General features: G+C 46.7%; 1 protein-coding gene across 3 annotated transcripts in view; it reads left to right on the top strand.

The window, feature by feature from the left end:
* Positions 1-15,553, top strand: part of Plb1 (phospholipase B1) — a 136,076-nt gene that overhangs the window by 19,579 nt on the left and 100,944 nt on the right. For all 3 annotated transcript variants that reach the window (XM_087552239.1, NM_138898.2, XM_087552240.1), the window contains 3 exons: positions 8,631-8,686; positions 9,868-9,940; positions 10,964-11,022. In XM_087552239.1, the coding sequence (XP_087408365.1) occupies positions 8,631-8,686; positions 9,868-9,940; positions 10,964-11,022 (188 nt within the window). The remainder of the gene's footprint in view (positions 1-8,630; positions 8,687-9,867; positions 9,941-10,963; positions 11,023-15,553) is intronic.

The raw sequence follows: 15,553 nt of genomic DNA, 5'->3' as shown, positions 1-15,553 counted from the left end.
ATCAAGAGCCTCTCACCTCGAGCCCAATAGTGCTGTCTGGAACTGATCTGGAACTGATCTAAAATGACACGTCTGGGTCCTTGGCATTCTTGCTATATTTCCACATTGCCTGTGGAATTTCTAATGGGCAGCCTGCATGTTACATAATGACCCCCTCTAGCAGAGAACATAAAGAAAATCCACAAGAAGTTTTCCTTTTTCCTTTTTTAAAAAAATTGCATTCCATGTGCATTGGTGCTTTGCATGCAAGTATGTCTGCTGAGGGTGTCGGAGCCTCTGGAGCTGGAGTTACAGACGGCTGTGAGCTGCTATGTGGGTGCTGGGAATTGAACCTGGGTCCTCTGGAAGAGCGGCCAGTGCTTGTAACCGCTAAGCCATCTCTCCAGCCTCCCAAAGAGGTTTGCTAATACCCAGGCCCCAACATCACTTCTGCTGCTTTTGGGAGCTAAAGCAGGTTTCAGGGCTGGCCTTGATTCAAGGAAATGGAGGTGGACTTTGCAGCTGGGTGGAAGCTGAAGTCACTCCACACAGCATGTGCAAAGGGGGACGGTCCATGGTGTGGGCTGGGGACATGGCTCAGTTGGGAAATTGCTGGTTGCTCAAGCATGAGGACCTAAGTTAGGATCCCTAGAACCCACATAAGAAGCCAGGCATGTAACCTGTACCTTTAAGGAGAGCATAAGCAGCACACCCGTAACCCCGGTGCCAGTGAGGTAGCCTGGGAGGTTCTCGAGGGCTTGCTGCCAGCTAGTTTTGGCTAAAAACCAGTGAACTCGAGGTTCAGCAAGAGACCTTGCCTCAAAATAAATGCACAGGATCCTCAATAAAGAGTAAGGTGGAAAGATGATAGAGGAGGATTCTGACGTCAACCTCCAGTGTCTACACGCATCTACATACGCATGTGCCTACAAACATGTACATACACACACACAAAATATAAACATGTGTGCATACACACGTCAAGCCCACATTGATTGTTTATTTCCTATCCTATGGATTTCTGTGCATTCACCTTGCTTGGTCTTCCTGGTGTGTCCATAAGTTGTGGTTTGATGGTTTTCACCCACGTTGCCTTGCTGCCGAATCCTTCTGCCTTTTCCTCAGGGCTTTTGCCTTGTCACCTCTCTTCCAATGCCACAGTCCCTTTAGGTACTTACTGGATTTATCCCCACACATGTACCACCTATGTCTTCCCTTCTCCTTCAGTTGCATCTAATTTGCTGTTAAGACAGATTTAAAAAAATGATTTTGAAAACTGCTGTTTTTATTTTACAGTTAGTTCTTCATAAACTTATTTAATTTGGCTTAAATATGCAGTGTGTATTACTATACTATATATAGTATAGTAAGCCACATTTTAATTATCATATAAATATAACTTTGTTATTCTGGTTTCTTATGAAAACCTCGAGTATGGAAAACATAGTTTTAAAAAGAAGTCACATGATTTTTGCTGATAATTTCAGCATACAAAGTTTTGTGATACCTGCTCTATTTTCTCCGTGATATCGCTCACTTATGGGACTGCATGTTTCCCTGCTTGGTTTGGCTGGTTATGCTTCCTGCATACTGCATCAGCCTCCCTGAAAAGTCTCCCCATGATAGTCTTTTGGGGCCTAAACTGAAGGCGATCAATTTTATAGAAAATATAAACATAAAAGGTTCGTGTTTCAGACACTGAGACCATTGCCAATAAAGACTCACTTCAAACTAAATTTCCCTAGAAGAGAGAGGTAAACCCTAGGCCAAGCATTCACACAGCTTGCCCCTGGTCCTAGCAGGGAGTGGCTTCCCAGAGACCACTCCTCTGAGAATACTCCAATGTGAGAGTGCTCAGCCTCCTTGTATAATGTGTGTGTGGATTGGTCTAGACACCCCAGTAAGCACCAGTGGCCTTTTAACCGTATCTGGGTAGATTTCAACACAAATGAGCTGCGAATGTAGGAAGTTGTGGCGGCTGCTCCTGTTCAGTTCAGATACAGCTTTCCAAGTATTTCCAGCCCGCAGTGGTCGGTGGACGCGGGACATCCAGCTGACGAGGGTTGACTTTCCATAGCAACCTGCCTTGAGGATGGACTCTGCCATTGTTCCCGTGGTGAAGATGAGACCTCTGAGAGGCTCAGTAGCTTAACAAGAGACATTCAGCTAGCAAACAAAGGAACCCAAGTTAGTATCAAGTCCAAGGCTAGAGCCAAGGCCATGGCCACTCATCCTGGGAACCTGAAGCCACACATTTCCCTCCATCTCTGCCTCTTCTGTCCCTGTCCCCTTCCTCGCTGTCACCCACATTTGCCTCCACATCCCTGCTCTGAGCCTCTAGCACAGGTGTGAAGTTTTCTCTCAGGGCTCCAGAGTCTACTTTCCCGGAATGTCACCTGTACCTTGTAGGTTTGTAGGACTTTCTGTCAATCATCATTTCCCTCAACGTGGAGTTTTTGCCGCTGTCAATTAACTGTCTGAGCACCCTGGGGAGAACCCAAGTCAGGCTGAGTCTGTTTAGCAGATACTAAAGAAAATGTTAGGAACCCTCTAGGGAGAGAGCTTGGGTCTCACAGAATTCCCGGAGGAGAATGAAGCCCCGGCATAGGCTCAGAGAGATGTGACGGCAGCTGTAGGTTCTGAGGACTGAGGGACTGGATGAGTGCAAGAGAAGTCTGACGTGGGATGTGCTACAGAACTAGTTGGCTTGAAATAAAGCCAGAAGAACAGACAAGGGGTGCAAAGGAAGGGAGGCACACATGTCCAGTCTGGGGCAAGGTGCATCCCTCTACCGAGTGGGCTGGCTGGGTTGGAGCCTGGTGTCCTTAGAGAAGTACTCCTAACATTCTCCCACCAAGCTACATCCTAGCCTCTGAGCAGGAGCACTGGTGGACTCCGAAAGGGACCAATGCAATTTTCCCAACTTTGGCCCCCATTCGCTCTTGAATGGAAGGTTCTTTTCTTTCATATCACGAACCCTAACCCCATCTCTGGGAGGAGACCTTTCCCATGGAGATACCCTGTGGCACCCCCACACTTCCTTAAGATTCCTCTCCTCTTGGGGCTCCCTTACTATCATTCTTTCCCTACCAACACCACCATTTAGCTTTGAGGGACCTCAATGGCCTTTCTGTTCTGACCTCAAGAGCTCCCTTGATGCAAAACAAAGTCAAGAAAAATATATAGGCCAAGGGTAAAATATATAGGTCAACCGTAAAACAGCCAGTCAACTGTGAACATGCCCTGTCCCACGAGCACGGTTGTCATCCCTTAGAGAATAGGGTGTGTGGTGTTGGAAGGGGGGGCCCTAAGAAGAGTGAGGAAATAGGGAAGGCATACTGGTCTCCACCCCGAGCAGGTGGCAGGGTCTTCCTTTGGCCGCTGTCATTAGACACTGAATATTTAGACAACATTGGTTCAGGACTTTACAGATTATCTCTAATGACTTTCATGGCCCATGACTAGAGGTTCTGTCTCCTCAAATGGAATTATATTGTTCATTTGCTGGCCAGTGTGGTGGCAAATCTACACTGACTGGAAGAGCAGCTGAAAATTGTGGTCTTGTAGGTGTAGCCCCAGGACACATTTCCATATGGTGACAATTCGGGGACAGTATGTTAGTTTTCTTGTTGTGACAAAATATGGACAAGAAGCAATTTAAGCAATTTATTTGGACTGAGATTTTGATACTCACAGAAACTCCAGGGAGAAAGTGAGGAAGCCAGGCTCATTCCCATTTTACAGATGAGCAAGTCAAGAGATAGAGAGGTTGAATGCGTGGTGATCAAGGTCCCCAGATGGGGCTGTTCTTCCTCAAGGAAGAGATGGATTGTGGGAAATTGTGTTTCGGGCACACTCAAAGTGGACAGACATCAAGGAAATGTGCAAGTTAGAGTGTGTATCATGCTTTGATTTGGGTAAAAAAAAAAAAAATCACCCCACCTACTGTGGCCAGCTGCTAGACTAGCACCAATGGGTTGTCTTGTAGAGGTTCTTCCTTGGAAGAACATGAGTGCCACCCATGGGACTTCTGTAATGGTTGCCTTGTGTATTAGACCCCTTATAGTCCGATGCAACCTGGATTTTCTTGGAGGGTGGGGAGCAGTGTCTAGATATCGAGGAAGGAGTAGAGAGCTGCTGCATTAAAAGGGGGTCTCTGAGGGAGATATCTCTGTGCACTCCATCTCATCAAGGCCTCCTGTCATGATCCCTTTTAGTTTCCAACCCCAAAGGTTGCAGCTCTAATGCAAATGACTGATCACTGCCAGGCCTGGGCCTCAGAGCACACACAGGTGGTTTTCTCCCTCACTTAACAGCAGGGTGGAAAAATACATGTTTTTTCCCTGACTGACCTTACTGAGGTGGGAGTTTTTCAGGGACCTGGGAGCTGTTTACAGATCTACCAGACTCATGATAAACAACTTTCCAGAAGGCAAACATTCCCTTGAGACCCCATGACTGGAGGTCAGTGATGTTGCAAGTGCTTTGATGGTTTCTGCCACAAGGCCTCAGGCACTGGGGAGCACAGACAGAATTTCCTTTTCACATACCTGATAGAAAGCAAAGAATAAGAATGAGCGAATGATTCCTAAGTCTCCCCCGCCCCCCCAAGAGTCAGTGGGGACAGGACAAAGGGCTGTAACTTTCCATGAGAGTTAAGACTTGCTCTCTCAATCCAAGGCACAGCCTCTCTGACAGCTCAGCGTAGTTACCCTGGCGTCTCTATTATCAGGTTGAAAATGCAGGCTCTAGAGTCTAAAGATGCATGGATAATCTCAGGCTTCAGACTGGGAGCGTCTGAAGGATTATCTATCTGAGTGGTCTCCTTGATGCTGATCTCGCCAATACAACGACTCACTGCCGTACTTCTGCCATGTGTCCTGCCTTTAAAAATGTATTTATTTAGGGGTTGGGGGTTAGACAGATGGCTCAGTGGTTGAGAGCACTCACTGACTGGTCTTTCCAGGGGACCTTGCTTTGATTTCCAGACCCCACACAGTGGCTCACAACCGTCTGTAACTCCAGTTCTAGGGTGTCCGATGCCCTCTTCTTGGCCTCTGGGTACCAGGCATGCGTGTGATGCACAGGCAGGCATGCAGACAAAACACCCATGCGTAAAATAAAAACAGATATCCAAAAATTCAAATGTATGTTTGCTCGTTGACAAGTTCATGTGCACATAATGTATTTGGTCATATTCCTCCCCATTACCATCTCTCCCTCCCCTCCCCTCCCCTCCCCTCCCCTCCCCTCCCTTCCCTTTCCTTCCCCTCCGTTCCCCTTTCCTCCCCTTTCCTAACCAGTCTTCTTTCTACTCTCATGTCTGCTTTGGTTTTATGACCCACTGGCTTTAAATATGGTTTTTTGGTGAGCTGGGGGCGGGGGTAGTGGGGAGCAGCTATCTAAAGAGCATGGGTCATGCCTTACCAGGGTCTACACCACTGAAGAAAATGACTCCCCTTGGCCAGTAACCATTACCCATTAACCTCTTTGGGGAGGACTAAAGCCTCAAGAGTCCATGCCACAGCTGCTCAAGGCTGGCACTATCACACCCATCTTACAGATGAGGACACCAAGACTTGGGGAAGTTGACAAGACTCAGGGTGTCTAAGCTCTTAGCTCTGTCTGAAATTGAAAGCTGCTGCTTGGACCAGGGTTCCGGACAGCCTACTCTTGTCTAACTGCTGCCTGCAGCTAGTCTACCAGGGGACAGGCTGTGTTCCTGTGCTGGTCCTGGTTTGGGAGCTGCCTGGCCACGTCAGCTCTCCCGACATCCAGCCCTGAAGGTGTTGAGAGTAGTCTCTTAAACTCTTCACTTCTTACCTCCAATCTTCCCTTTGTGCTTGAGTGTAATATCTGCCTACTTATGTCTCAGGGCACCGTCTGTTTCTGGTTCTTCTCCCTCCTTCCTCCCTTTTTAAATGCAGTGTTTCCACCTTCCAGTCTCCCACCCACTCTGAGCGCCCTGAGACGGCTAGTGGCATCATAAAGGGCCACACTTCCCTTTCACCCCATGGCCTCTCTTCAGAGCCAGTGAAAGTCATGGATTAGTTGGCAAGCTAGGCTCATGGGTCAAATCTGGCCTGTTGTCTATTTTTGTGCAACTTATGAGCTAAAGTCATTTTTAACCTTTTGGGGGAGCATATCTATGTCCAGCAACTCCAGCACTAAAAGACTGCAATTTCTCTACCATATTGTTTCTGTTTCATTGTTAGATTTGGTTGACTCTATTTTTCTGAGCCTCTCTGGACTCTCTTCTGCCCCGTGGATCCGTCTACCCTTGGCTAGGACCACACTGTCATGGTTACAGGACTCTTCAGTAATCTTTCACATTGTGTGAGCTCTTTGAGGTCTTTTGCACCTCTAAGGAAACTTTAGGGTCTGTTTGCTGATACCACGAAGAGTTCTACACTTTTCTATGGCTCTGAATACTGAAAGGGAGAAAAGCACCTTACCACACATGAGCACTGTGTAGGATAGAAACTGTCGTCTCTGCAGATACAGTTAATGCATCTGGACACCGCTGCAGACACTTTCACAATAGTGAAATCGTAGATAGAATGGAGTGGTCACGTCAGCGAGGAGACCTGAGGGTCTACAGAACTTAAAATGTGGACCATCTGACTTTTGCAGAAAGCATTTGTAAGGCCTGGTCTAGGTCTTGGGCATGTGGCTTCTCTACTCTGTTGACTGCTTCCAAACATGACCCATGTAGCTAAGTGAGCCAGGCTGCCTGTTTTGAACCTCTCGGCCACTACCTGTTCCACTCTCTGTTCGCTACCTGTGTCCACTTCAATGTAACTTGAACCTTCTGGATCGCACTTTGCTGCTTATAAGGTGAAATTGTGATGCTCATCTCATAGAATTATCAGAAGGATTGAAACAATTATCTTATGTACCCATTCTGACTACCTAGGAGCTGGACGGAAGCAGTGGCTACAACTTAGTTTACGTTTGCTATCCTGGTCTGGGAATAGCATAGGCTGAATGATCTCACCTCTCTACCCTGCCAACTCATCTCTCCCGCCACCGTAGTAACAGCGTCTTTCAAATCATCTCTTCGAGACTGGTCATGGCTCATTACCCAGGGCTTAGCATGACATGTGTGGTGTTCAAGTCCAGCTCCCTCTATTTCTCTGTTACCCAGTTCTTTCTTGCCCTCCAGTCACGGACCTGGTGTCCCAGCTTTTTCCAGCACTCCATGCTTGTCCATACCTCATTGATTTCCTACCATAGAGCTCTCTCTGCTCAGAAAACGGGCTTCTGGGAACTCTGAGAGCCAATGAGCTCTGGAGATGGGTTGCAGGCATTGTTCATGGAAACTGGTCCCTCCGGGGGTAGGAACTGGAAATGTACTACTTCTCCCTCATGCAACTTGAGATAAATCATTCTCTGGGTCAAAAAGTAAAGCTGCAGGAGAAGGCTGGGGTGGAAAATTGGTCAGGCTCTGTCTCTCAGGTCACGTTTGCTTTTCCTAGTGTCTCTTCAGATCCACAGTGCACACTGGGCAGAGAGGTAGGAGAAGGGGCATCAGAGGGAAAGGGATCTCAGTCCAGGATCAAGTATCAAGCTAAAAATGTACTGTGGAGCTGCTGAGACAGACAGCAAGATTGTGTTGCAATAGGAAAATCATGCAGAGGTCCGCAGAGTGGTACAGGCCTTTCATCTCAGCAGTCATGGTCAGAGGCAGGCAGATCTCTGTGAGTTGGAGGCCAGCCTGCTTTATGTAGTGAGCTCCAAGCCTGACAGATTTATATATATTCCAGGCCAGCAAGGGCTATGTAGCCAGAAGTATGCTGGGAGAAGGAGTGTGTCTCTGTGCTCTATGTGCCTATCTTGTCTTCTCTTGTGCCTTAACTCAACAAGACCCCTTGAGAATTGACAGCTGTGCCTAGGTACTTAGCACAGCCGTGGCCTCTAGGAATCCCCAAGATGACCCCGTCTCAATCAGTGCCCTTCAGAGCATTCTAGTATGCCACGTGCCTTCCCTGCTTTGTCCTAGGTCTCCACACGACGGCAGCTGTCTGTCCAACATTAAGATCCTGGGAGATTCTTGGCAAGGAAGGAGTACAACAATCTGATAATGTGCCCATGTGGGCCATGGGGTGATGGCCTATCTTAGACAATACTTCTGTACCTTGACCTGGGGCTTATTCTACCATAATGGAATGTACTAATGGAATCACGTTATCCCAAACTATGATAGCTAGAGAAATGGAATCTGTGCTTTTCTTCTATAAAGGACATTACTAATGCAGACATGTAGATAATTGGGCTTGTAGGGGGAAGGATATAAAGTTTGGGTAAGAGTTAAGTTCAAATTTAAAAACCATGTCAGTGGTGCTTTGAGATTAGTCTGTGTCTAAGACTGATATGTTCAGTCCTTGGAGCCTGTGTAAGAAAGCTGAGAATGGTGGTGCACTTGTAAGCCCAGTGCTGGGAGGCAGAGTCAGGATCCCACAAGGCTTGCTGTCCAACCAATCTAAGCTCCAGGCTCAGTGAGAGATCCATCTCACAAAATAAGGCAGGGAACGACTGGGGAAGGTACCATTGCGCGCGCGCACGCACACACACACACACACACACACACACACACACACGTGGTAAGAATTGAATCATTTCTGTTTACTTGCTTGTGTATGTCTTTTTAGGGCCCTCCCAAATCCACGGCTCTTCTGGAGAAAACACATCGCAGCCCCAGCAAGTGGTAAGACTCTCACCCTGGTGGGAGGTGTGGGGCAGGGGAGAAGGCGGGCTCTCTTCTTGTGAAAAACAAAATCCAAATTTCTGAGCTGGTTGGTGACACCTCATTAAAGCCTTAACAGAACGGGCCATAGGAGCTGCTTCCTCAGGCCAGTCAGGCTGCCTGGCAGAACGTTACCCTGGCTCCTGAAATTTGGGGCTCATCATCCTTACAGATGGATGGGTGGTTCCCAGAAGTGCCCTGCCAGCATTATAAATGGGTGTGTTATCACTGTGGACCTTGAAGCAGATGTTGTAAGTTATCCGGAGGCATCTGGGTGAGGTCTTCCCAGAAGGTCCACAAGATAAGAGATGAGAATAAGTGCTGGACATCTCTTACTGTAATCAGTAATTCACAAGAAATTAACTTACGCTTGGGAGATACGGCGAGGGCTTCATGCTCTGCCTGCCTCTCCTGTCAGGAACCCCAGCACTTCCTGTGTCCCTAAAGCCTGCTGTGTTATTCCGACAAAGAAGCCCCTCTGGATTCCTGTCACCCGTACCCAGAGAGGCCAATGCTGCCCTAAAGACTTGCATACTGGCCGCCGTGTCTCCCCTCCGCTCTCAGTGAGCCATTTGCCAGTCTGGAGGGGATGCAGGAGGCGCCTGGGTTCATGTTTACCCATTTGCAGCCGCAAGTATGAGCACTGCCTCACAGTCTTTCCTGTGTCCAAATAACAGAGGGACGCTTGTTAATGAACGAGGAGGCGCTGAGATTTTTTTTTTATATTTAGTCTCAATAAACTAGGTCCTTCAATTATTTCTTCTTTTAAAATTGGAATAAAAACTCCATAAGAAACATTAATATTTACATGGCTTGAGCAGCATTGGGAACACTGCTGCTGTGCACCCATGGCTGTCCTCCAGAAGATTTCATTTTGTTCTCCTTCGTCGTCTGCCTTCCCCCTCCACCGCACTATTCCAAGACGTGCACATGCTGCTTGCTAAAATCCTCATTAAGAGAGACGTGCCCTCGCTCGCCAGGGGACCCGAGTATGGAAGTTGGGAAAATGTGACCATGCACAAGTGTTGCTTCTGGATTTTGAGCCTAGGTAGCCAAGGGCAAGGTCATTTCCACACCAATCGTTTTAGCAGGCGATACTTCTTCTGTGCGTGGAAACTGATGTTTTGTGTGTTTGGTTTCAGTTTCGGACCCTGAAGAATTTTTCATTCCCTTGCAAGCCAAAGAAGTTAGAACTGAGTGTGCTTTCTAAGTCAGGTATGTGCCCACAGGCCATGAACAGTAAAGGCTCTGTGGCCAACAGAGGCTCTGCCTCCCTCTCTCTTCTACGTCTTGGTCGTTCCTTTCTCCCTTAGCCCTTCGCCATACTGTCTCAGCCGTTCTCAACCTATGGATCATGATCTCAACCAGGGTCATGATCTCATTGAGGAGTCGTATATCAGATATCATGCATATCAGACATGTACGATTCATAACAGTAGCAAAATTAGAACTATGAAGTAGCAATGAAAATAATCCTGTGGTTGAGGGTCACCTCAACATGAGGAACTGTATTAAAGGGCTGCAGTATTTGGACAGCCATGTAGCCACATTGGCCATTCTAGTCATCCTGGCCTATTATGGGCTAGATTCTTCTAAGACCTGGATGCTATAATTGCTTTACATCTTAAGTGACTGGTTGGGTTTAATGGATGTTAAACACACACACACACACACACACACACACACGTGACTTTACTCAGGTTTCCACTTTAAAAACTTATTTTAAGAAAACTAGAAAATGGCATCTTTTAGTTTACATCTAAATCCTCCCATCACACAGCCAGGAAGTTGGGTTTCTAGGAATTCAGTCATGTGGGTTAAAGAGTTGCACATAATTTGTTTGCATATGATTTGCATTTTTGTAGTCACTGACCACAAGCTACAGTTAACCATTGGGTATCCAGATGACCTTAATTTTAGTCTCTTGGCTCATCGCCTATTAATGGTAGATCAAAACTGCAGAGTCACAGGTAAGTGGGAGGCGAGAGGAAAGGGCTAGGCAAGAGCCGTGGGACATTGGCTTGGAGAGGACAAGTCCAGGTTAATAGTGAGGCCTCCAGAGCAGGGAGCCTTGAGCATGGGTCACAGTAAGTACAGGGTCCTGAACTTGCCAGCAGATCTAGTCTTGGTGGTATACTGAGGTTGTAGGGTGTGGGTCTTCTCTGTGTACCCCCACAGGCATTCTCTGCCTACCTAGTGGTAGATCTGACCTTGCCCTGGGAACTCTTTTCTTCGCAGTTCACTCTCTGAGACCCTCAGACATTAAACTCGTGGCAGCCATCGGCAACCTAGAAACTGTGAGTATTCCATATGCCTGGCTCAGGAGACCATTTGGTACTGGTGACACCTTGACTCAGTCCCTGGTGTCTTGGCATAATGTCCCATTGGAGGCATGGGTGGTAGCACGGACTCGTAGTCTGAGTACTTGGGAGGTGGGAGTACAAGAAAGATGAGAAGTTCCAGGTCATCTTCAAGTGCATAATGACGTGAAGGCTGTGGGATTCTATCTCACACAGTGCTCCGTTTGGGAGAGAGCGTTGTATGCTAAGATCTTAGGGGGATCTAGTTTTTCAAAACATCAAATGAATGCCAAGGATCCCCAGGAACGGGATGTTTGAAGTTTCTCATTAATAAGTTAAATGCATCCACAAGCATTGCCCAGAATCTTTGCCAAAAGTTTTGAAATTTATTCAGTTTCCTCCAAGGTACTGATTTTTATTGAGCAATTCCCTTTATATCTCCTATCTCTTTTTTTTTTTTTCCGGAGCTGGGGCCCGAACCCAGGGCCTTGCGCTTGCTAGGCAAGTGCTCTACCACTGAGCTAAATCCCCAACCCCTATCTCCTATCTCTTAATACTTACATTATCTCGTTCTATTTCTCGCCTCTCTTTCTGCCGTTAGTCACCCTTGGTCCCCTGGGCTCCCCTTTGTTTCTACTTTCATTTCCTATGTTCATCAATGATTTCGTGTATCTATAGAAGATATGGGAACTACAGTAGAGAAAACACATGGCATTTGTCTTGCTGACACTGGCCTAAGCCACTCAGTAGGATGGCCTCCAACCACTTCCATTTTTCTTTCAACAACGTGCCTTGATTCTGAACTGAAAAATATAATTCCACTGTATATATAAACCACATTTTCTTTACCCGTTGCCCTATGTTGGATACCTAGGTTGGTCCCATAGTTTAACTGCTGTAAATGCTGCTGTAATCGTCAGGGATAAATGTAAGTGTTTTGGATGTGTTTGCTTTGAATCCTTTGGATAAATACTCAGGAGTTGATGTGGTGGGCCATGAGAAGACTTCTTGAAGTTTCTGTACTGAATCTCATAGCCATTGCTCAGAACTTGTAATCTCTTAAGCCTTGCGTTTATGAGATAAAGGAAACTCCATGTCTGCTTTGTATGTTTTTTTTTTTTTTAATACATGGAGGGGCTGGAGTGTTGGTTAAGAGCACGTATTGTTCTTGCAAAGGATCCAGGTTCAATTCCCAGCACCCGCAAAGCAGCCTACAACCATGTGTGACTCGTCCCAGGGAACTGACCAGCCTCCTGACCCCTGACCTTGATGAGCTCTGGGCCACCACAGCAATGCAAAAACACACATGAGTAGTTTTAAAAATACATTGACTTTAATAAAAATGTATAATTGCAGTGAATATGAGTTTATACAGCCTACCATCCTAGCCACTTATGTCTTCATTTATAATGAAGGAATACATTATAATTTATAATTCATTTAATTATATTCATATGATTGTAATTCATTTATAATGAAGGAAGTAAATACAGGAAGTAGTGACAAGAAAATGTCCACACCGGGCAGGGACACAGCCCTTGGTGGCTTCCTCACTCCCCTCGCCGCTTCCTGACTGCACCCACCACCCTCTTGTAATTACTCCTCCCCACTTATATCATGTGTCCTGTTGCTCCCTCCTCCACTTCTGAAAGCCTCTTTCCCCTCTCTGGTTTTCAGCTGCTCCACAGCCCTCCACGGACATAAATGGGAGCTGCACTCTGCCACAGAAACACTCACATATCCATGTTTAAGTAACTGTCCACACAGTAGCAGGGAAATGGGAGCAGCCTAGTGGCCCATCGTCACGTGATGGATGACGGACACGTGCTGCCTATACACCATGGAAGTTTACTCAGTCCCAAAGAAAACTGAAAATGTGAAATTTGCAGGAGAGTGGATGGAATTGGGAAATACTAAATGAGATGACCCAGGCCTGCAAGACGAATAGTGTGTCTTCTCTCCTATGCAGATCCTAGCTTCCATTTGAGTCATTTTTAACTGGTGACATTCTGGAGACCAGTTATAGAATGAGAGCTTACTTTATGTTACCCCAGAACATCCTTCGTCTTACAAAACCGGAACTCTTCACTCATTAAGTAACAACTCACCCTGGGTTTTCTCAGCCCACAAAAACCACTTTTCACTTTTGGTTTCTGTGAATTTAACTAGAGACTTTACATCCTTGAAATCATGTCGTATCTGTCTTTATGTAAATAGCTTATTTTGTTCAACATAATTTCCTCCTGTGACAGATGCTTCCTTTTTAAGGGTGACTAATATTCCATTGTACCCGTGAACATACCATATTTTGTTTATCTGTTCACACATGGGGATGAGGCTTTGTCACCTTTTGGCTGTTGCCAATCCTGCCAAAAACACTCAGTACAAATAATCATCTCGAGATCCTACTTCCGTTCTTTTGGAAAGGTACCTTGAAATATAATTACATGACAGTTATACCTTTGATCTTTTTTAAGAAAGTTGAAAGTGAGGACGCGTACTTGTAATCTTCATTTAGGAAGCTGAGGCAGGGTCAAACAGATTTGAGGCCAGCCTGGGTTAGTTAAAAAGCTCTAGGCCAGGCTAAGATATATAGTGCTGTTTTGTCTAAAAAAAAATTCTCCTTTTAAGGATGTGTTATATTGGCTTTCACAGAGGTTACAGGATTCACATTCCCATCAGTAATATACGGAGTTCCTGTTCCTCCATATTCTCTTCTAGTTTTGGCTGTGGGCCTAGCTTTTAACAGCTGAGCCATCTTTCCACCCCTCCCCATAGTCTCAACACTTATTTTCCCGTTTTTGTTTGAGACTGTTGTTGGGTTTTTTTTTTTAAGGTTTCTTTTTTAGACTTTATTTTATGCATATGTGTCCAAGTGTATATAGCTACCATGGGAATGGCTTCAGAACCAGAAGAGGGAAAAGATCCCTTGGAGCTGGAGTTACAGGGGGCTGTGAACTCAATATGTATGGGTGAACTCAGCCAGTATGGGTGCTGGGAACTCAATACAGGCCTTCTCTGGAAAAGTGGTCAGTGCCCTTGACAACTGAGCCGTCTCTTCAGACCCATGTTTGCTCACTGTTTAGCACGCATGAGATGACATGTCATTGTGGTTTTGGCTTTGATTTTTCTAAGGATTAGTAGTGTTAGGTACTGTCTTAGGGTTTTACTGCTGTGAGCAGACACCATGACCAAGGCAAATCTTATGAAGGACATTTAATTGGGGCTGGCTTGCAGGTTCAGAGGTTCAGTCCATTATCATCAAGACACAGCAGCATCCAGGCAGGCATGGATGAGGCTAGAGGAGCTCAGAGTTCCAGCTCTTGTTCCGAAGGCAGTTAGGAGAAGACTGCCTTCCAAGCAGCTAGGATGAGGATCTTAAAGCCCTTGCTCACAGTGACACGCCTACTCCAACAGGGCCACACCTCCTAATAGTGCCACTCCCTGGGTCGAGCATATACAAACTGTCATGGGTACCCTTTGCTTGCTTTTTGTTTATAAACTCTAAGTGGCATGTCTTATATGGCCATGCAAAGAGGCCAAGAAGAGGGTAAACAGAGAAAACTAGACAGCATAGGACAATGTCACAAGCTCTTATCAGTCCTCTCTGCCCCCACATCACCTACCTGGAGTTAGCAAGAAACAGAATCCTATGGCTTTCAAGTCCTCATGACCCTGACTGAGCAGAGGACTTGTCATGAGTTACGCTTTGTCCCAGATCTCTCCCGTGCCTTTTACAGCTGAGTCAAGAAGCTCTCCCCTTCCCAGAAGACTTTTCTTCCTCTATCCCAGCCTGCATTCCCTCGGCCACAGCCCTTTCCTGGCTCAACCCATTCAGTTATGGCAGAACAGGGCCCCTCAGAGTTCCTGAAAGTCCCACATCTCTCTCCCCACTCCTCTTGAAGGCCTGGGATGCTCACCCTGCCATATTTGCGGGTACCACCTCCACTTGAACAGTGTGCGAGAGCTGCCAGATCCAGAACCCCCTCTAGTCAGGGAGCGACTGTGAATGACATGAGCTGGGGAAATGACTGAGGCCAGTAGAAGTGGATAGAGATGCAGGCTCAACTTTAGGAAGTAGCCTTGGCGCCCTGTCATCTGACCAACAATGCTTTCCCTTGTGACTAGGTTGATGGGGTAGAGGAGGCTTACCGCAGGAACATGCCAAGGTGGAAAGTGGGAAGCAGAGAGCAGAGATCACCTGTGGCAGGTGACAGCTGGCCTCTGCTAGGCTTGCGCTGAACACACTGAAGCCCACTTCCTGGGGGGGCTCTGGTTCTTCCTCTCTGGGCAGAGAGGTCTCCATGGGATCATGTTCTAATCTAAAGCTCTCAAGGGCTTGGACCTTCCACCTTCGTTTTGAAAATGTCCCACTCATGACATGGTGACATTGTCTGCTGTCACTTCTCCCTGCCTCCTCGGTGGGGGCTGGGGCCACAGAGACAAAACAAGCTTAGACCACGATGACTTCATTAGGCCCCTCTACTTTCAGGATGAGACTTGAAGGCCCAGCTCCTTGTAAGCCACC

This window comes from Rattus norvegicus, chromosome 6 (genome assembly GCF_021556685.1).
Source record: "Rattus norvegicus strain SHRSP/BbbUtx chromosome 6, alternate assembly SHRSP_T2T, whole genome shotgun sequence".
Taxonomy (NCBI): Eukaryota; Metazoa; Chordata; class Mammalia; order Rodentia; family Muridae; genus Rattus; species Rattus norvegicus.
Note: the sequence above shows the minus strand (reverse complement) of the source record. Positions and strands in the feature narration are given on the sequence as shown.